We start from the raw sequence: 20697 nt of genomic DNA, 5'->3' as shown, positions 1-20697 counted from the left end.
ACGAACCACATTATAGCGACCACGAGGAGGTTATCCCATGTGACTCTACCCTCCCTAGCAACTGGGCCAATTTGGTTTTTTAGGAGACCTGGCTAGTGTCACTCAGCACGCCCTGGGATTCGAAATAGCGAACTCCATGGGTGGTAGCCAGCGTCTTTACCACTGAGCTACCCAGGCCCCCCACATGGATATTAATATATCGTGAAATACACAATATAGCAAAATCTCTATCAATTAACACTTTATATCATCACCACTTATTACACGGCTCTCTGGAATGCTTTATTCTGATTGGTCAATGGCGCCATCCAGCGATCAGCTATTGCTCTGTAACAACCGCACATTCGGGGATCAAGATGTATCAGACTGCTCATCAGGGTTCTGCAAGCCATCTCTCCTGCTTTTCAGCTCACTGTGCGATCTCTACAAATAAGCTAGTAAAATAATTAAACTCAAATCAATGTTTCATGTGCATATACTTATTTGTTTGGGGAGTAGTCTTGTAATTGGCTGAATAATGAGTCGTGAGACGGTCATTTTTACAAAGTGAACACCAACAGAACTCTGACGAAAACCAGAGGTTGATTCCAGCTGTTCAGCGATTTCTATCTTCTCAAATTACTTGATATCAATGCAAATCAATATTTTATGTCCTTGTATTTATTTAGGATATTGCATTGCTTGTAGCGTAGGAAACAGCATATTCACAACGCAAGTTACGCATATTATGACTAGCTTGTTCAAGTTCACCTGTTCATTCACTTCACTGTCTGTGCAGATGCAAGTTGTAATATAATTTGTAATATTACATTTATGTTGTGGTTAATCTCATGTATATTTAGGATGCTTTTGAGTGAAGTAATTATCCCGTTTTCAAAGTGATTAATTTTGCCAGTGTTCAGCACGTTCAGCTCACGCAGCTTAAACAGTAAAATCCCCAACATACTGGCTTATTGGATGAACCATAACTAATAACTTCTATAAACAGATGTTTCTCTAGAAGTTACTACTACTTTTTCTTGCACTGTTAATATCTTGCAGTTTTATTTTTTCTTGTCATATTTTCATCAACAGAATGCTTTAATAAAATCGTTTAATTGTCGTGATGATGCATCTTTTTGTCTTGTATTTGTTATCGTTAACTAAATCTAAAAACCCTTTGTCAACAGAAGTTTTCATCAATGATTTTTTTGTCTCCACAGAGAAATTTCTCCATGTCTGTAAACAGTGCAGCAGTTCTCCGTTTGACAGGAAGGGGAGGGGGGACGCTAGCAGGAGCACCCAGAGGCCGTAGTTCCTCACGGGGTCGAGGTGAGCTGCATTATAACCACAAGCTTTCCTTTTTTACTGTTTAAGAGAAGTGCAAGAAGCTGAATAAGTTTGGAAACAGAGCGGAAACATGCACTTTCTGTTAAACCGGAGTAGTGTAGTCTTATTTGACCTTTGAGAGCACATTTCACTTCCTTCATTTTTGTCTCAGGTGTATACACTTTCTCTTATGCTGTGTAGGTTTACAAAGGTGAGACTTCCGACCTGTGCGTTTGTTCATATGCTGTTTTTTTGGGGGTTTTTTGCAGGGAGGGGAAGAGGAGATGTTGGGTTTTACCAAAGAAGTTTTGATGATGTGGAAGGAGGTTTTGGCCGCGGGTTGAGAGAGATGCATCGCTCCCAGAGCTGGGAGGAGAGGTATTCAAAATGAATACCACATGCAGCGCATATTGTGTTTGAAGTAATTCAGACAATTCTACAGCATCTAATAGTGTTATGTAATTGCCGTAATCTCAAGTAGTCTTCAGTCAAATTGTTGTATTTGCGCTTTTCACTATACATATTGTTTAAAATCAGCTTTAATGTCTTAAAGTCCTTAGTGAGCGAGCCAGATAATTTTGGCAAGGAACAAAACTCCATAAGATGTTTAAACTCCAATTTGTTAAAACTTATGTAATGCAATGTAAGTGTTCGTATGAGCTGTATTCGTGACCCAGAGATTTGTTCTAAATACGATTGATTGTCTGGTTTTTTTAAACATTTTTCTGGTTTACTCTGACAGCACTTTTTGTGCCCCTTGTTGTGTCTAGGGGAGACAGAAGGTTTGAAAAGCCGGGTCGAAAAGATCCAGGTTAGTATGCTATGATATACAGTGGGATCCAAAAGTCCGAGACTGCATTGGCACTTTTTATTTTTCATTTAAAGGAATAGTTCACCCAAAAATGAAACTTCTCATCATTTACTCACCCTAATCCCATTCCATATGTGGTTGACCCATTTTTTTTACCCATCCCAGATGTATATGACACACAGTTTTGAAAAATGTAAAACAGATTCTGCATTATATTTGGGTCTCTAATAAAATGTAAAAACAAATTGTGCTATTGATCTGTTAATTGTGTACCACATGGTTTGTAAGGTTTTACATAAACCAGGTTGAGTCCATGGCAGCTCCAGTCATGTAAATCTTTCAGTTCAACTTTTAATTCAAATTATGCTGATAATGTAAGTTTTAAAGAAAATGTTGCAATAAATAAGAAAATAATTCAAATAGAAGCATTTTCACTAGTTGTTTCAGATGTTTGGACTCCGCTGTATAAAGTGTGAAATCTTATGTTGGCAGTTAATGGATCTATTGCATCACAGTACACGTCAGCTAACCCACTCAATCTCTTCTTTATAGATGGTGCACCAGCCCAATTTCCACTCAATCACAGTAAGTAATTTGCTGTGCTAACATGCATAGAAAAATGGTGCTAGATTTTGCATTCTTCCTGAGCTTTGAATCCTGAGCTTTGAATGCTTCAAAAAACACATACTGTTGCTTTTTTTTAAAAGTAAGGGCAAACTACGAGGATGCTGGTGCAGGCAATGCTCGAAAGCACGAGTTCATACGCTCAGAGAGTGACAACTGGCGCGTGTCTCGAGAGGAGCAGAATGGAGAGGATGATGACGTGGGCTGGAGGCTAGCGGGGTCTCGTCGGGATAATGAACGATGGTGCCCCCCAAGTCCAGGTGCGCTTTGCACCTTTTTTTTTTTTTTTTTTAAACAGCTCAATGTTGTTTACTACAGTTTTTTTTTTTTCTCGTCCCCGGCCCTCACCTCTCAAAATAAAAAAACACTATAAAACTGAAAACTATAAAACCGTTCGTGCATTCTCACAGTGTACTGTGCTCGTGCTTGGTCTTCTGAAGAATGCGAAGTTGAGAACGGCTGAACAAAAGCAAAATATCAGGCAGCATTTTCATATAAGTTTTGCATGAATAATTGATTTACTGCTGATAATTAACTTATAAAATTCACTTAGAAACAAAACCTCTTCGGAGCACTCATGTTTAACCTGGCAGGAACAAAGTGGATGCCCCTCAACTCCGGGGGGAAAGAAAACAAAAACAAAGGATCTGCACAAATTCAAAAGTGACTTATTTTATTCAAAACAGCCTATTATTAGAAGTAAGCAGTTTCCATCCTTGACTTTGTAACATTGTTCTAACCATTCGAACAGCTAATGTTAGGTCTAATGTTACCCTCCACCTTGTCAGCAATGCAAATCTCCAGTGCAGCGATTAGTTATAAACAAATTAATTATCAAACCATCTTTAGTTGTGTTAAATGATTGATTTATTGTACCATGACAATAATATTAAAGTGTATTGTATCCATACCTTGGCTTTTCTCTATCAATGTTTTAAGTCTGCTTTTGAAGTGCCCAGCTCTATAAATAGCCTAGTCATGTTGCACAACAAACTCGAGTCAGTGATTGTTTTTATTTAACTTCTAGAGGGCACAATTATACTATAGACTGTAGAACCCATCCAGCCGCAGCCACTGAGAAATGAAAACAAAATGAAATATCAGAAACTATCAGAATTGATTTTTTTCTGCAACTATTGGCCCGATTAATTGGTAAATCCGATATATCAGTCAACCTCTAAATTTGTACATGTTAAAACATTCCTTTTTCCCCGCCTTTTTTTCTTTGGTATAGTTCATTACACACATTTTTACAGGTATTAAGCTTTGCATGTATGTTTACATGCCATAAAATCAGTGGATATTTTGTAATTACAGTTTGAGCAAAATCTTCTGCCTTTTTTCCAGTGGACTTTTCTAATAATAGGATCAAATGCAGAGCGGATTAAATTCATATCAAGCTTTATTGGCAAGAGAAACTTGTACATTGCCAATGCATTATTAGACGCTATACATACAGATAAAATACATAATGAATGCTTTAATTTGCTGAATTTTAAAATCTCAAAACTATAATTTTCTCTGGCTTCTGTTCAGTCTCTAAAAGTATATCAGGCTGCAGCTTGCTGAATCTCCAGGTCCTTCTCATGCACACGCTCGGCCTCTCTGACGTGGTTTCACTTTTGAAACTGTTTGAGATTAATGTGTGTGTGCGTTTTTGGGCAGTGCGAAGAGATACGACAGGTTGATCATATCTCTCGCACGCCTGTTTCACCGCTTGCGGATGAAGTCTCCATTCTCCATTCAGTATATCAGCTCCAGTGTTTATTATGTCCGCACATAATGAATAAGCGTGCACTGCTACATGCAATCAGTTTCTGTGGTAGGTTGTGCAGTTGTGTCGAGCGTGTGCCTTTCTTAAAATGTATACATGCCAATTTTAGTCACAGAAAGTGGGGAAAAACAATAGTGAAGTTTCGTCTTTGTACAAAGGTGCCTGGGTATCTTCCTAGCAGGCAGAAGATGCTCTGCCCCCACCCTAATCGGAGCCTGAAAGGCTGAATAGCCTGCCAGGAACAACTCGGGACACCTTTCTCCAATCGCGTGAAGATTCATTAAGTAAAAAAACAAAACAAAAAAACAGATACTGCACTACTTGCATTAATTTTTTTTTAAATGCATTAAACGAAAAATATTAATTATAGAAATTAACGTTAAATTTCCCAGTCCTTATATATATATATATATATATATAAAGAAATTGGTACTTTTATTCACCAAAGTGGCATTCAACTGATCACAATGTATAGTCAGGACATTATTAACATGAAAAATTACTATTACAATATGAAAAAAAAAATCTGAACTTCAACTAAACTACTTCAAAGAGTTCTCATCAAAAAATCCTCCACTTGCAGCAGTGACAGCTTTGCAGATCCTTGGCATTCTAGCTGTCAGTTTGTCCAGATACTCAGGTGACATTTCACCCCACACTTCCTGTAGCACTTGCCAAAGATGTGGCTGTCTTGTCGGGCACTTCTCACGCACCTTACAGTCTAGCTGATCCCACAAAAGCTCAATGGGGTTAAGATCCATAACACTCTTTTCCAATTATCTGTTGTCCAATGTCTGTGTTTCTTTGCCCACTCTAACCTTTTCTTTTTGTTTTTCTGTTTCAAAAGTGGCGTTGCTTTGCAAATTATTCCCATAAGGCCCCTGAGTCTTCTCTTTACTATTGTACATAAAACTGGTGTTGAGCGGGTAGAATTCAATGAAGCTGTCAGCTGAGGACATGTGAGGCATCTATTTCTCAAACTAGAAACTCTGATGTACTTATCCTCTTGTTTAGTTGTACATCTGGGCCTTCCACATCTCTTTCTGTCCTTGTTAGAGCCAGTTGTCCTTTGTCTTTGAAGACTGTAGTGTACACATTTGTATGAAATCTTCAGTTTTTTGGCAATTTTAAGCATTGTATAGCCTTCATTCCTCAAAACATTGTTTGACTGACGAGTTTCTAGAGAAAGCTGTTTCTTTTTTGCCATTTTTGACCTAATATTGACCTTAAGACATGCCAGTCTATTGCATACTGTGGCAACTCAAAAACAAACACAAAGACAATGTTAAGCTTCATTTAACGAACCAAATAGCTTTCAGCTGTGTTTGATATAATGGCAAGTGATTTTCTAGTACCAAATTAGCAATTTAGCATGATTACACAAGGTGTTGGAAATGAGTCCTGTCTAGATTTGATCACAAATTACTTTTTTAAATTAGTGATGGTGCTGTTTTTTACATCAGTAATGTCCTGACTATACATTGTGATCAGTTGAATGCCACTTTGGTGAATAAAAGTACCAATTTCCTTCCGAAACAGCAAAATCTGTACATTATTCCAAACTTTCGCCCGCCAGTGTATGTATGTGTGTGTGTGTGTGTGTGTGTGTGTGTGTATATATTATGGTAAAATGCCATTTATTAAAAAAAAAAAAACTGTGATTGGTTTTTCAAGTTAGACATGAAAAATTAAGACTTGCAGTTTAGTTACCGCTCTGATAGATTCAATAATTTTTTTTCGTGAAGGATCTGTTAGACTGATTCAGATCGAGTTAGAGAGTCCTTTTGATCGATTAAAAAGAACTAGTAATTTGTCGGACTACACTAGTCACGTTGTATTTTTGTTTTTGCATGCCGCCAGCATTGCTCATTCAGTTCTGCAAGCTCAGATCTCAGTTAAAATATTTGTTTGTTTTGCTAGCACTGCTGCTGAATAGTGATGCAGTGAAGACTCAAATTTGAAAATGTTAAAAACTAGTGTAGGTTGTAATCCAACAAAATCCCCTATCTGCAGACGGCCAGCGGTCAGCAGGGTGGCGGGAACACCCAGAGCAACGGCGGCGCTTCCCATTCGATGCAAGGGAGGAGGAGCATGCCGGTTACCGCAGACCTCGATCGGGCACAGGAAGTGTAGAGGAGGAGAGAGACAGCTTGCCAGAATGGTGTCTTGAAGATGCAGAAGAGGAGACGGGTACATTTGACTCCTCTGGGGCCTTCCTCTCACTTAAGGTGAGAATGTTGGAAGTGAGTTTCTAAACTTTACCATGTTTTTCTGATTAAACCGTTATAAATAATGTCTGTTTGACATTGATCAGATCAGCTTTATCAATGTCAGATGGCAATTAATCCTAAGAATTTATTTTAATTGATGGATATTCCCCACTGCCCCATCAGAAAGCTCCTAAGGAGCCAATCCTGGAAGAGGCGGAGCTGGACTTCCGGCCACTGGAGGAGAATGGAGAATACACAGAAAAGGATGACAGTGAATTAGAACAAACCAAAGATACTGACATAGACGCAAGACACAATGGTGAGAGCAATGAAGGTGAGGAGGAAATAAAACATCTGAAGATGCTGTAAAATACTGTATCTGTTGACCGCTGCTGGAACCCAAAAGTTTGATAAGTTAAATACTGTTTCACCCATGCAGCCTTTTGCTATTCCTTTTGAATTCCTCAATACAAAGAAGAGCAATTTTTAAATAATATTTAAATGCTCAGTGGCAATTCACAATCGCATGTGACAATACACAAATATACACTATAAGCACATAAGGTCATATTGTTTCTGTGAAATAGTTTGCAGATAAACAAAGCTATTTCTATTTGTACTCTCCCTCAAAAATGTAAATGAATTTTTGAGACCGTTATCCCGCAGCGTTGATTTTAAATATAAGTGGGCTGATGTTTACACACAATAAATATAGTCTGTTAGTGATGCAGAGACTACCAGTGTCGGTTCATCGTCTTTTTCAAAGAAAGATGATGTTCATCAGCAAATACACATTTTCAACCAATGCTTCTGAAAGGTGAAAAAAAGCTCCCTTGAAATGGCCACTTCTCATGAATAATGTTTATGTACTGGTAGATGTTTTCAAATCTGGTACAAATCTTATATACGGACTGTCACATCCAGTGCTAATAATTTATTTCAAACCTGGGAATGAAAATTGTCCAAAAATCCTTAAAGGGACAGTTAATCCAAAAATGGAAATTCTATCATAATGCACTCACCCTCAAGTTGTTCAAAACCGGTTTGACTGACTTTCTTCCATGAAACACGAGGGAATATTAGACAGAATGTTAGCCTCAGTCACCTTTTACTTTCATTGCATCTTTTTTTTCCCCAGAGAAAGTGGACTAAATGACAGAATTTTCATTAAGTATCCCTTTAAATAAACCACTTTCCCTTTCAAATGTATAATTTTCTTCCATCTTGACCAACACATACTTGCCAGTTAACATCTCAAAAAAAAATTCATAAACCTTAAAAATGTAGGAAATTTGTCTTTCAATGTTTTTTACCTCAAATATTTTATCTTGTTAATAGAAGGCAGTGTATCGGAAGAGGCATCACCGGTAGCTATACCGTTGACAAAAGTGGTAACACCTCCCAAGCCTGCGACTCCAGCACCCCTTCCAATAGTGCAGCCAGAGCAAGCTGAAGAAAGTGAGAGACCGCTTGAGAGAACAGTCGTTCCAGAACTCAGACCTGAACCCAGTAAAGCACCACTACACACAACCTTACCCAACAGCCTAGTGGAGGCCTTTTCCATACCACATGTCACAAACGCACTCCCAGGTAAGACTCAAATGCAAAATATCCTTTTCAAAAACCCTGGGACTGATCCTATACCATGTGAGCTGCCTCCGTAGGCAGCACTTTAAGGCATTATAGACATGCTCTCAAGACAATGTCTTTACCTTATTAAGGTAACCTTATTATACTGCCTCCTAAGGTTTGTCATTTTGGCCAAATTCTAAGTCATTGTATGTATTCTTCGCAGAGAAGGCAAACCGAGAATGCACTTCGAAAATAGATCCAAGATTTGGATTATATTTTGGATAAAAAGTATATTTATAATCCATTTAATACTGCAATAATAATCAATAATGAAAATAATAATAAAAAATCAATAAATTACCATTTTACCTAAAATGTGTCAAAATTAGAGTATTACGTCATTCCTCTCGCATCACCTGTGTTGAATCAAGCCTGTTGTGCATTTTGCTTATAGGGATATTTCACCCAAAAATGAAAATTCTCTTATCGTTCACTCACCGTCATGCCATCCCAGATGTGTGACTAACTATCTTCAACAGAACACAAACAAAGATTTAGTCGAAAAATATCTCTGCTCTGTAGGTCCATACAATGCAAGTGAATGGTGATCAGACCTTTTGAAGCTCCAGAAATCACACAAAAGAAACCATAAGATGCCAGTGTTTAAGTCCATATGTTCAGAAGCAATATATAGTAGGTGTGGATGAGAAGCAGAACAATATACAAGTCCTTTTTTTACTCTAAATCTCCGCTATAACTTTCACTCTCAGATGTGAAAGTGAAGCTAAACAGGCACCACATTTGACTTTCAGATGTAAAAGTGAAATTGGAGATTTAAATGGGATAGTTCACCCAAAAATTTAAATTCACTCATCATTTACTCAACACCATGCCAGATGTGTCTGACTTACTTTCTTCTGCAGAACACAAAGATTTTTAAAAGAATATCTCTGCTCTCTAGGTCCATACATTGCAAGTAAATGGTCACCAGAACTCAGAGGTAAAAAGCAAATAAAGGCAGCGTAAAAGTAATCCATACGATTCCAGTGGTTAAATCCATATTGTCAGAAGTAATACGATAAGTGTGGGTGAGAATCACATCAATATTTAAGTCCTTTTTTACTATAAATCTCAGGTTTCACTTTCACTTCCACATTATTTTTTAGTTTTCTGCCGATTCACATTCTTCGTGCATATTGCCACTTATTGGTCAGGACTAGTCAAAGGTGGAGATTTATAGTAAAAAAAAATTTGATTATGCGTTTCTCACCCACACTTATTATATTTCTTCTGAAGAAATGGATTTAACCACTGGAGTCTTATGGAGTACTTTTATGCTGCCTTTATGTGCTTTTTGAGCTTCACAGTTCTGGTCACCATTCACTTGCATTGTATGGACCAACAGAGCTGAAATATTCTTCAAAAAGTCTTCATTTGTGCTCTGCAGAAGAGTCATACACATCTGGGATGGCATGAGGGTATAGTTAAAGGGATAGTTCAATCAAAAATGAAAATTCATCATTTCCTCTAGTGCTAGAATGATATATCAGCAGATATTTGGCCATGTTGCAATTATCGCCATTAGCCGAAAAGTGTACACTTTACAGAAGTGTTAACTTTCCCTTGTCATTTCAAAAATCAACCTATACATTTGTCCGTGAATAAAATAGTATTAAAATTTATTAAGATTTTAACATTCAAATATTGTTAATAATTGTTTTTCAAATTTAAGTGACCAAGTAAATTTTGTATAAAAAAAAATGTTACTATACATTTTTTATACATCTGAATTGCTGTCGTTAAATAGTTTTATGTATTTCTGCATTTATTACAACCATCCTGCTCACTAGATTTCGGTATCAGCATCGGCCATTGAAAAACCCTGGTCGGCTGATCACTAATAATCTCACCCTCATGTTAATCCAAACCCATATAATTATAGATTTTTTCTGTGGAACACACAAGATGTTAGGCAGCATGTTAGCCTCAGTCACCATTCACATTAACTGCATCTTTTTTTTCCATGCAATAAAAATAAAAGTTAATGGTGACTGAAGTTAACGTTCTCTCCTTTTGTGTTCCACGGAAAAAAATAAGTAATACGGGTTTGTCTATCCCTATAAAGAGTGCGATTTGTATGCCGCACAGAGTTGCTGCCTAGGGAGAATGTTCCAAATTGCTCTCTTATGTGTTTCCATGTCTATTAGTATGTAGGCAGAATGCAGCGAGGCAGCTCATATGCTTTTGGAACATATTTTAGGATGTTTTTAGTAAGAGAATGCTGAATTATATCTGTTCTTACTTTCAGATCTTCCAGTGCCAACACCTTCAGTGCTGCCTGCCCAGTCAGTGCCCACTCAGACCCAGCAGCTCAAGCCTCTGGAGATGCCAGTGCCAGTGGCTCCACTTCTCCCCCACTCCACGGGCATTGTGGGCCCTATCGGCCGGCCCTCTTCCCTGCCCACTGACCTGGATGAGGATGAGGGACTCAAGCACTTCGAGCAGGTGCGGGATGAATGCTTATTTTTGGAGTTATTGTAAAGGAGAGCCTGCACCTGAATGTTAAACGGGTGCCTAAATGGAGAGAGAAAATTAATATGGTAAATCTATGGCAGTACCACTAATTGCCATATTTTTTTTATTTTTTTTTGTGATCGATATTTTTTTATTGTCTTTTGAAAAAAAGAGTGTACAGAGATAACAAATCAAATGATCTATATATGCAGACAGATGGATAATTGCTATGTTGGGGAGTTGCCATAAGGATTGAATGTTCAAACAGTAGATAAGAGTACATCCTTTTCTTTCTCCTTAAACAGGAAGCTGAGAAAATGGTGGCATACCTACAGGACGGAGGTGTGGACGATGAGCGTCTGGCTGCCAAGATCGGCCCCAAACCCACAGCTCTTCCCATTACCCATGAGGCTGCATTTAAATGGTTTTATAAGGATCCACAGGGAGAAATCCAAGGTGGGCAAATCAGAATCAAATCCATCAATTTTACCTCTGTTTTACAGGAGACTTGGGTAGTTGAGACAAAACACTTATACATGAGCTTCAAGCACATGAGCACATCAAGATTGTAAAAGGGAAAATGTGTTTTAATTCCTGGTACTGGTCATTATTTCTTTTAAGATATTCCACTTTTATTATTATTTACCTTTTTGCTTTTAGTTATTAATTGTAAATGGTCCTGCATTATGACAAATTGATATTTAAGTTTAAATATTCATGTATATGAATTATTACTTTATGCATAATATGATAAAAGAATCAGAAAAATATGTTTAAAGTTTTATAGGGAGTATAACGTCACCCTGCAGGACATGTCAACTTACCAAAATTATTTCATGTTAACTACACAATTAAAAGCTAAATAAATAAACAGTAAATACCTGACATTTAATTAGTATTTCTCAGTAATTATGTAAATGCATAGTTACATGTGCACTGTAAAATAATGTGTGGCTATTTCTTGTTGTTCACAAAAGAGTACATGTAACTAAAGCTTTATCAAGCATCTTTGCAAACACCTGCACCTTAAAATAGCATCACAAAGTGCATATAGCTTTTGCACTTTGCCTCTTGTGAACTTTAATAATGTTTCCGTGCTGCTCTAAATAGCCACATATAGTGACCCTGGTCTGTTTCTCTTAATTCAGGGCCGTTTAGTAACCAGGAGATGTCTGAGTGGTTTCAGGCAGGTTATTTCACCATGACACTGCAGGTGAAGCGAGGCTGTGACGAAATGTTCCAGCCCCTGGGAGAGATTATGAAGATCTGGGGAAGAGTGCCCTTCACCCCCGGTCCCACGTTACCTCCCATGCTGGTGAATTAAAACTCATTTATTAGTGCAAAATGGCAGGCCATCACCGGATGCCTTTTTTTCAGCATCCTAAATGTTTTGGCTCGTGTGTGTGTGTTTGTCTGTATGTAGGGAGATGCAGAACAAGAGAGGCTGAAGAGGCAGCAGGAAATTAATGCTCTAAATATGTATCAGCTACAGCAGATGCAATATCAGTACCTACTCAGGTATGACAACAACTAAATGCTTTCAAGTTCTTAAAGTTCTTAATTTCTGTGCCACTTGCATCACCAAATAGCAAAATTAAACGTTCCCTTCTGCCTGGTTGAACAAACAGATAGTTCCAGAGACTAAATGTAAAATTCAGTGCCAGCTATACACAAACGTATAAGAGTGACCTTGCGCTGTGAATCATCACAGCACACCGTGACTTTCTGTCCGGGGCAGAGACACCGCTTAGCACACCAGAAAAGTGCACACACACAATGCGTGTGATTCCTTTCAAACAGCTTGATGGAATGCAGCTGTATGGAAACAGAATGCAGGGTCTTCAAAAGTATATTTAACTTAACATGGCGTATTAATAATGCGATGGTCAAGCTAATACACATTTGCAAATACACAGTTCAGACAGCCATGATGAAAACAGTGGTGCACGCTTATTAAGATAATTATGGTAACCTAAAGGAAGAGCAGAGAGACACTTTCTGAGCATTCTTTCATTGAGTTGCCCAACAAGTCTTCACATAATGTCAAAATATGATGCATTATATTTTGATTATGCTAATTCTTTTTACCTTTTGTAACAGACTACATTATAACACCCTATGATAATGAATATGCAAGACGCTGGAACCACAACGAGACGCAATGCAGCAGTCAAAGACGTCTGTCTAACATTTGTTCATATATTGATTATATTTATAATTAGTTAAATATAACTAAATATTTAATCACTGTATATTGAATTATTGTTGAGGGCCTTAGCAAAAATTGATATGTCATTCATTGCGATTAATTAATTGGCATATTATGGAATTGACTCAGTGAAAAATGTTCATCGATTGACAGCCCTAATATTATTCCTTAAGAGGAGCTGAAAACCTAAATTGAATACACTACATTTTGAATAGAGAACAATCAGTTTCATTACAAATTTCAACAAATTCAATATGTAAGAATTGTTAAATGTGCACAAGAACAGTCATAATTATTTGAATCAATTGACATCCCTAGTATACATTTTTAGTGTCTATCTGTTTGAATGGTGGCTACATATCACACAGTAATCTTTAGTGGTCAACTTATATACTATATAGTGGTCGAAACCAAAATATATTTATTGGCCACTGCTGAAAATCTCAAGATTTATATATCAATTACTAGTAATCTCTTTCTCGATCATTCTCCAGGCAACAGTATGCGCAGGCTCTGGCACAGCAGAAGGTTTTAAGTTCTGCCCCTCCTCCTCCCCAACATCAGCAGCTCAATCTCCTCCTCCATCAGGCACTCAAGATCAGGTGAGGCCTCACTGTTAAGTCACTTCTGGTTTCAGTCACCCTGTCAGAATTACAGTCATTCATAGCTGTAAAATAAGAGAGGCTAACAGTAGGGCATGAATGTGAATGTGTGGGTGATGGGTAGCATTTGATTTGGTATTGTGCTTTTTGTGATAGTCTCACAGTTTAACTTGTTTGCCCATTGCAGAACACCGGAGCCGCAACAGAGCCTCTTGCCTCCTGTCACACGTTCCATGTCGGTTCCAGATTCAGGTTCCGTTTGGGAAATGCAGAACCCGTCCACTCAAGCGTCATGTTCTACAAACATGCAGCCAGCTGCTCCCAGCAGTAAGTCACCATTCTTGAGAAAGCAAGAATCAAAGATCAAATCATGTATACACTTAGAACTAGGGACACAAATGTTTGTGGCTATGAAAACATGAAATCAAAATTGACTCCATTCACTTTAACACACATTCCTGGTCTTATTGTGCACAATTCATCAGTGCATTTTAATCTAAAGAAAAAAAATATTTGTTGTGGTAATCTTTCATCAGATCAGGATCTGCCTTTGAAAGTACTTTCCTTATTGGCTAATGACCCCGTTTTCATCTGGTATTAAGATGCATTTCAGGTGATCTGATCACAAGTGGTCAGCGCTAAATATACATATGAAGGTAGTCAAAAACACGTGTAGCCACATTGCATTTGAGTTGTTAACCGTAATTTGTCCTGTACGCCTCCTGGACAGCAGTAACGCACCACCCCTCAGCTCTCAATCAACCGCTGCGCTAAAACAAGAGTTTAAACTTTGCCAGTTGCAAGCGGCTTTAAAAGGAAATAACCATCCGATCGGAGAAAATAAAAAGCTGATACAAACACGGGAACTTCACGGATCTTTTTCAGTGTGTCTGATATCAACACAGATTAGAAGCATGAACAATCTGAAGCTCCTTTAATACAGGTTATCCACTAAAATAACGGATAATTCTGCTTGAAATATTGCATTTTGTATCTGGGACAAACAGAATGCCGTTTTTTTCGCGCTTTCATTATCTTTTGTCTTGTTTTGCGTTTTATTATCATGTAGTAACACACTGATTGATAAATTAATAGTGATTGATAAATGTCTTCATGAAATCAGAGACTCTCTGATTGTCTTCAAAAATATTGCAATATACAATTATATCGTCAACCCACCTGCCGAGGGTCGGTAAATATTTTTGCTTTAATGATTTTGCTTTAAAAATTAAATTAATTTATTTAAACCGAAAAACGTAAACAAAAGAGATTTCTAAATTCAAATTGCACTTTAAACGGAAAAAGCTATTAAAATAACGAAGTGATCAAAAAATCTTATTTAACCACATCCCCAAATCCAAACATTTACCATCTCCAACGGCTCCATTTACCATCATGCAAGTATCAGTCAGCGACAACAGGTGGAAAATTACTAATAGCCTACAGATTAAGAACTAAAGATAATGTAAAGATAATAATAATAATAATAATCATAATATTAAAACCTAATAAATTCCCTTTTGTTCCCAAAATAATGCTGCTAAATGTGTGTTCTTATCAAATTTGTGTTTGTATTGCGTTTTGGTAATACAGTTAATGCTGCCTAAAGAAAATAAAATAGAACTCAATTTTAGGGTCAAGGTGAACGTGTCTTGTATTATTTTATTATTTAATTACTTTAATCAGTATATTACTGAACATGCAGAGTGGTGTTCACAATGCATATTAACCACGAACTGGTTTGTGGAGATAAAGCGAACTAAACTCACAGCACCTCCTGTGATGATCGGAGATCATTTGCAGCAATCTCACAGACTCTCACTGCTCTTAAAAATGTAATAAAGTGTATTTCTTCAAGCACTTTAGGTAAAGCTGTCTTTTTAATATCTATCCAATTATGCCGGTTACCAATAATGTAATAAAGATTACCACAATAGAATAGATATTGATGTGGTCAGTTCATGCTTTCACCCGTTTCATCATCATCAGCTTCGTCAGATGATGTTGACTCCCTTGTTGGTGGCAGAGGTTGAAGTAATACTGTGAAAAATTTTCATGTTATCTAGAATTCCACAACTGACTAGATGAACAGTTTAAAGTGCCGCAGTGTTTTTTAAATGGGAAAAACTACTGTGGTCATCTTGCGGGGCTTTTGTAATGTCTGGTTTACTTGTTTCTTACTCTCACTTACAGTAACACGCCACTCGTTTAATTTTGGAAATGACGGGCTTAGCCCGTTTGCAACTGATTTGACTTAGCTAAATAGATGCAACCTAAGCAAAACTGAAACATCTGACATTTGTCTGTGGGATTTTTCTTTTAAGTGGAACAGTGGCTGGTAGTTTTTGCTGTTGTATTTTGTAATTAGGCTACATGGGCTTTACATTTGAAGTATTCAGGTTAAGCAGGACGTTTTACTGAATTAACCTACAAACAGCACACAAATCACTAAGCTAGGCTTTAAAGGAACAGTTCACCCAAAAATGTGTCATGTTAAACGTAGATTGACACGTAGAAAGACTCATCGACACATTGACTCGTTACATTTTATTTACGTGTTTTTTTATTTTATACAATTCATCGCACTAAATTAATGCGTTAAATTGACAGCCTAATAATAGTTGCATCCAAAGATTTTTGTTTGATTCAGGATTTTGCAGGCTGATAAATTAGACACATTCTCGTTTTTAATGTTTACCTCAAATGATCCACCAAATGTTTCAGTTCCTGAAGTAAAAGTCTGTTTCTTTCAGCATGGGAAGGGAGCAGTGTATGGGATTTGCCACTAGACTCCATGACTCAAGCGTCTTCCATTGAACAGATGCAGCTGGAGAAAGCCAAATCTCTGAAGGTGAGAAAGATTTGAAGGCTTTTTGTTGTGTGCTTCAGATGATACGAGTGTGAGGGATTTCTCGCATGACTTCTTATTTTATTTTATTTTTTTTATCCCCTTTTTCTCCCAATTTGGAATGCCCAATTCCCACTACTTAGTAGGTTCTCGTGATGGCACGGTTATTCACCTCAATCCGGGTGCCGGAGGACAAGTCTCAGTTGCCTCTGCTTCTGAGACCGTCAATCCGCACATCTTATCACGTGGCTCGTTGTGCATGACACCGTGGAGACTACGCATGTGGAGGCTCATGCTACTCTCTGCGATCCACGCACAACTTACCACACGCCCCATTGAGAGTGAGAACCACTAATTGCGACCATGAGAAGGTTGTGACTCTACCCTCCCTAGCAACTGGGCCAATTTGGTTGCTTAGGAGACCTGGCTGGAGTCACTCAGCTCACCCTGGATTCGAACTCGTGACTCCAGGGGTGGTAGTCAGCATCAATACTTGCTGAGCTACCCAGGCCCCCTCTCGCATGACTTAAGACCTGAATCTTTTTGCATTAAACTCACTTTCTGACCTAAAATAATTGATGTCTTTTGTAAGCAAAGATTTTTCTTCTCTTTCTATTTTAATTTACATGCATAGTTTTTTTTTTTTTTTTCTGGATCATAAATGTAGTAGAAATAGATGAAAGTTGCTTTGTGAATTTTTCTCTAAAGCTTGAGATGGAGAGACGGGAGGCAGAGCTTCGGGCTAAAAGGGAAGAGGAAGAGAGGAAGCGACTGGAAGAGGCGCTGCGTGCCAGACAGGAAGAGGAGCGGAAACGCTTGGAGGAGGAAGAGCTGGCACGACGCAAACAGGTGACTGAAGACAATGCTTGATGAACTTGTGAAATTATGGCCGTTGAATTAGAAATGAATGCTGAGGCTCAAAGCGAAACCTTTTTTGGATTTGAAAAGATAGAGAGTTTTGATTAATGTAATAACACACCAGACCACAACTGCAGATTGTGCTTTTACAGTGTTGGTTGTGGCACTGTGTAAACCGAAGTACAGTTCTTTATTCACTCACATTCTGGTATAGAAATAGAGGAGAAAACAAAATTGTGATTATTAAATTGCAGGGAGATGCTCAGTGCTAGTAATGCAGTGTGTGTGTGTTCTGTAGGAGGAGGCTCTCCAGAGGCAGCGGGAGCAGGAGGAGGCGCAGCGGCGGCAGAAGAAGGAAGAGGAGGAAAGATTAGCTCAGGAGGAGGCGCTCCGCCGGCTGGAGGAAAAGAGAGAAGAGGAGGAGAGGAGACAAAGGGAAGAATTCCTTCGCAAACAGGTGCGAAGACCTGCCTGTTCCAGCTCTAAAATCTGATTGGATGAATCTACATAACTATTGTTAACACCTATGACAGCCAAGTCACACTTAATAGAATGATCTTTAATCGTTACAATGCTTTGCATCTTTAACCAGCAATGTACTATATTAATTAAAAGAATGTTTCAGGTTCAGTACAAGTTAAGCTCAATCGACAGTATTTGTAGCATAATGTTGATTACCACAACAACAACAAAAAATTCGACTCGTTCCTCCTCTTGAAAAAAAAAAAAAAAAAAAGGCAAAAATCGAGGTTACAATGAGGCACTTACAATGAAAGTGAATGTAGGCAGTAATGTGAAGCTTATAATTTTATAAAAGCACTTACACTAATCCTTCTGTTAAAACTCATGTTTTATTTGAGCTGTAAAGTTGTTTAAATTGTCATTTTTACAGTCATTTTAGGGTTTGTTGACATTACACCATCACTGTAACCAAGTTGTAAAATTGGCTATAACATTACACAGAAAAGATTTGTAAGTGATTTTATCACACTAAAATCATGTTTACATGCATATTATGTCTTGTGGCTAAACTTTTGAAACAGTGAGACTTTTAACGTTCAGAAATTGGCCCTATTCACTTCCATTGTAAGTGTCTCACTGTAACCTCGATTTTTGCTTTTTTTAAAGAAAAGGAGGAACGAGTCAAAATAAATTTTTGTGGTATTCAACATTATGCCACAAATACTCTTGATTGAGCTTAACTTGTATAGAGCCTGGAACATTCCTTTAACAGAATGATCTTTAATCGTTATATTGCTTTGCATCTCTAACCAGCATTGTACTATATTACTTAACATAGAATTATTTATTGTGATCTTTATTAATTAATTTATTGAATATTGGTGCCTTTTTTTCATATTCCTCTTGCCAACGTTTCGTAAAAGCTTTGTATTGTGCCTAACAACACCCTTAAACTGGGTAAAATCACTAACACATGGCCTCTTAAGGCTTACTGTTGTTTTATGTCTATCTCAAATTATTTTGTTATCCTGAGTTTTGGGCAGCTCAGCGAAATTTACTGAGATCGAAATCTATTTAGATCTTTGTGTCTCTCTGTTTTGGTGGTGGTGTTCCAGCAGGAAGAGGAGCGGAGGAAACAGGAAGAACTGGAAGCTCTGAGGCGACGTGAGGAAGAGAAGCGGCAAGAAGAGGAAGCAGCAGCAGCGTTGGCAAAGCAACAGCAGGAGGAGCAGAAAAAGAGAGAGCAGGAGGCGCAGAAGCAGCAGGAGTTACAGAGGCAGCGGCAGCAGCAGCAGGAGGCGCTCCGCAGACTGCAGCAGCAGCAGCAACAACAGCAGCTCGCACAGATGAAGGTACAAATTCATCTCGCAATAAATCTTATGAGCATAAGATTTGGTTTCATAGAAAATTAGGGCTGAATGATTTGTGATTATTTAGAAAAATTCTGCAATTGCTATTTTAAAAATTATATAATATGATAAACAATAAAAAAGAAAAATATCTAAGTGATTCCTTTTGACCAAAATTAAAACATGTTTTACCCATGCTCTTCTGCGGACCAGAAATAATGTTCTAGAAAGGGTATTCACACTTAACCAAACTAAATAAATTAATTAGTGAAAGACGGAGGAAATAAACATCACAATCACATTGCACCTCTCCGCTGTGTAAATTATTATTATTTTTTCTAAATTTGTGAAAGTGTCGGCTCACTTTTCATTATATTTTGTTTAAACCCTGTCAATAAATATTATTGAAATATAAAAATGATGATAATAATTAAAAAATGTTTTTTAGAAATTATTATAGAAATGTATTATTGTATAATAATAATCATAATAATTATTATTCAATAGTAATTTATTTCTTCAATAATTTCTTAACTTCCTCATGGCATTGCTATGCAGTCCGGTTAAACCCTCAAGCCTTTATCTTGGCGGAAGTTTCTGTTGTGTGTAGTTGAGCCTTTTAATGCTGTGAAATGCTCTCTTCCTTTCTGTCCACAAAAACCCGTATAGTTTTTATGGACAGAAAGGAAGAGAGCATTTCACAGCATTAAAAGGCTCAACTACACACAACAGAAATTTTGTATAGTTAATTGTAGTGACCAAACATATTTGAAATGACACAAATGTGCAATTAAAGTAAATCTGGGGCACTTTATATAAAAGCTATTTACACATGTTAATCAGAGATTCAAAAGGCACGATTTTGAAGAATGACCCAGTTATTGATGACCCTTTTGAAATTGCATTAATTTTTGTGTATCGTCCTCAGCTCCCCTCATCCTCTAAGTGGGGTCAACAGGCAGCCACAGCAAACAGTCTCTCTCAGTCTCAGAATGCCTTGTCGCTCTCAGAGATCCAAAAACTGGAGGAGGAGAGAGAAAGGCAAGCACGAGAGGAGGTGAGAGGAGCGTCAATGATTCGCCTTTCCTAACATGTTTAGCAATCCATCTCTAGTGAATCAAAAAGGGTGTAGTGTCTGTCCTCTCCATAGCACCTGTTATTTGTATTCCTCCGGTGGCACTTGTGTTGCCAAAGCTTGATTCAAACAGATGCAACATTACAGTGTCTATCACTCCTACAGCAAAGACGACTGCAGCAGGAGCTCCAGAGGGTCCAGCAGCAGCAGCAACCTCAGGCCAAGCTCTCTGGCTGGGGAAACGTGCCCAAGCAGACGGCTGCTACTAAATCCCTGCTGGAGATCCAGAGAGAGGAGGCACAGCAGATGAAACAACGGAAAGAACAGCAGACACCGCAACAACAACCGCTGCAGCAGCAGCAGCAGCAGCAGCAACAACACACAACCATCACCCAACAAAATCGCACACAGAACCGAACAGTGAGTTACACGTCCTCACCCCGTATTTATTATTGCTATTCTATGTCTATGCTTCGAGAGC

General features: G+C 37.9%; 1 protein-coding gene across 12 annotated transcripts in view; it reads left to right on the top strand.

The window, feature by feature from the left end:
- The window catches only part of LOC127440620 (GRB10-interacting GYF protein 2-like), a 47746-nt gene that overhangs the window by 13368 nt on the left and 13681 nt on the right, over positions 1-20697 (top strand). For 5 of the 12 annotated variants that reach the window (XM_051697313.1, XM_051697319.1, XM_051697314.1 and 2 more), the window contains exons 5-24: positions 1203-1311; positions 1578-1686; positions 2079-2119; positions 2672-2704; positions 2827-3003; positions 6531-6760; positions 6911-7061; positions 8066-8317; positions 10608-10804; positions 11119-11269; positions 11962-12128; positions 12237-12331; positions 13517-13624; positions 13812-13951; positions 16378-16475; positions 17181-17321; positions 17629-17787; positions 18908-19144; positions 20070-20198; positions 20382-20636. In XM_051697313.1, the coding sequence (XP_051553273.1) occupies positions 1203-1311; positions 1578-1686; positions 2079-2119; positions 2672-2704; positions 2827-3003; positions 6531-6760; positions 6911-7061; positions 8066-8317; positions 10608-10804; positions 11119-11269; positions 11962-12128; positions 12237-12331; positions 13517-13624; positions 13812-13951; positions 16378-16475; positions 17181-17321; positions 17629-17787; positions 18908-19144; positions 20070-20198; positions 20382-20636 (2979 nt within the window). The remainder of the gene's footprint in view (positions 1-1202; positions 1312-1577; positions 1687-2078; positions 2120-2671; positions 2705-2826; positions 3004-6530; positions 6761-6910; positions 7062-8065; positions 8318-10607; positions 10805-11118; positions 11270-11961; positions 12129-12236; positions 12332-13516; positions 13625-13811; positions 13952-16377; positions 16476-17180; positions 17322-17628; positions 17788-18907; positions 19145-20069; positions 20199-20381; positions 20637-20697) is intronic. The other 7 variants (XM_051697316.1, XM_051697325.1, XM_051697315.1 and 4 more) reach the window with 5 other exon arrangements.

This window comes from Myxocyprinus asiaticus, chromosome 5 (genome assembly GCF_019703515.2).
Source record: "Myxocyprinus asiaticus isolate MX2 ecotype Aquarium Trade chromosome 5, UBuf_Myxa_2, whole genome shotgun sequence".
In the NCBI taxonomy this organism is placed as follows: domain Eukaryota; kingdom Metazoa; phylum Chordata; class Actinopteri; order Cypriniformes; family Catostomidae; genus Myxocyprinus; species Myxocyprinus asiaticus.
Note: the sequence above shows the minus strand (reverse complement) of the source record. Positions and strands in the feature narration are given on the sequence as shown.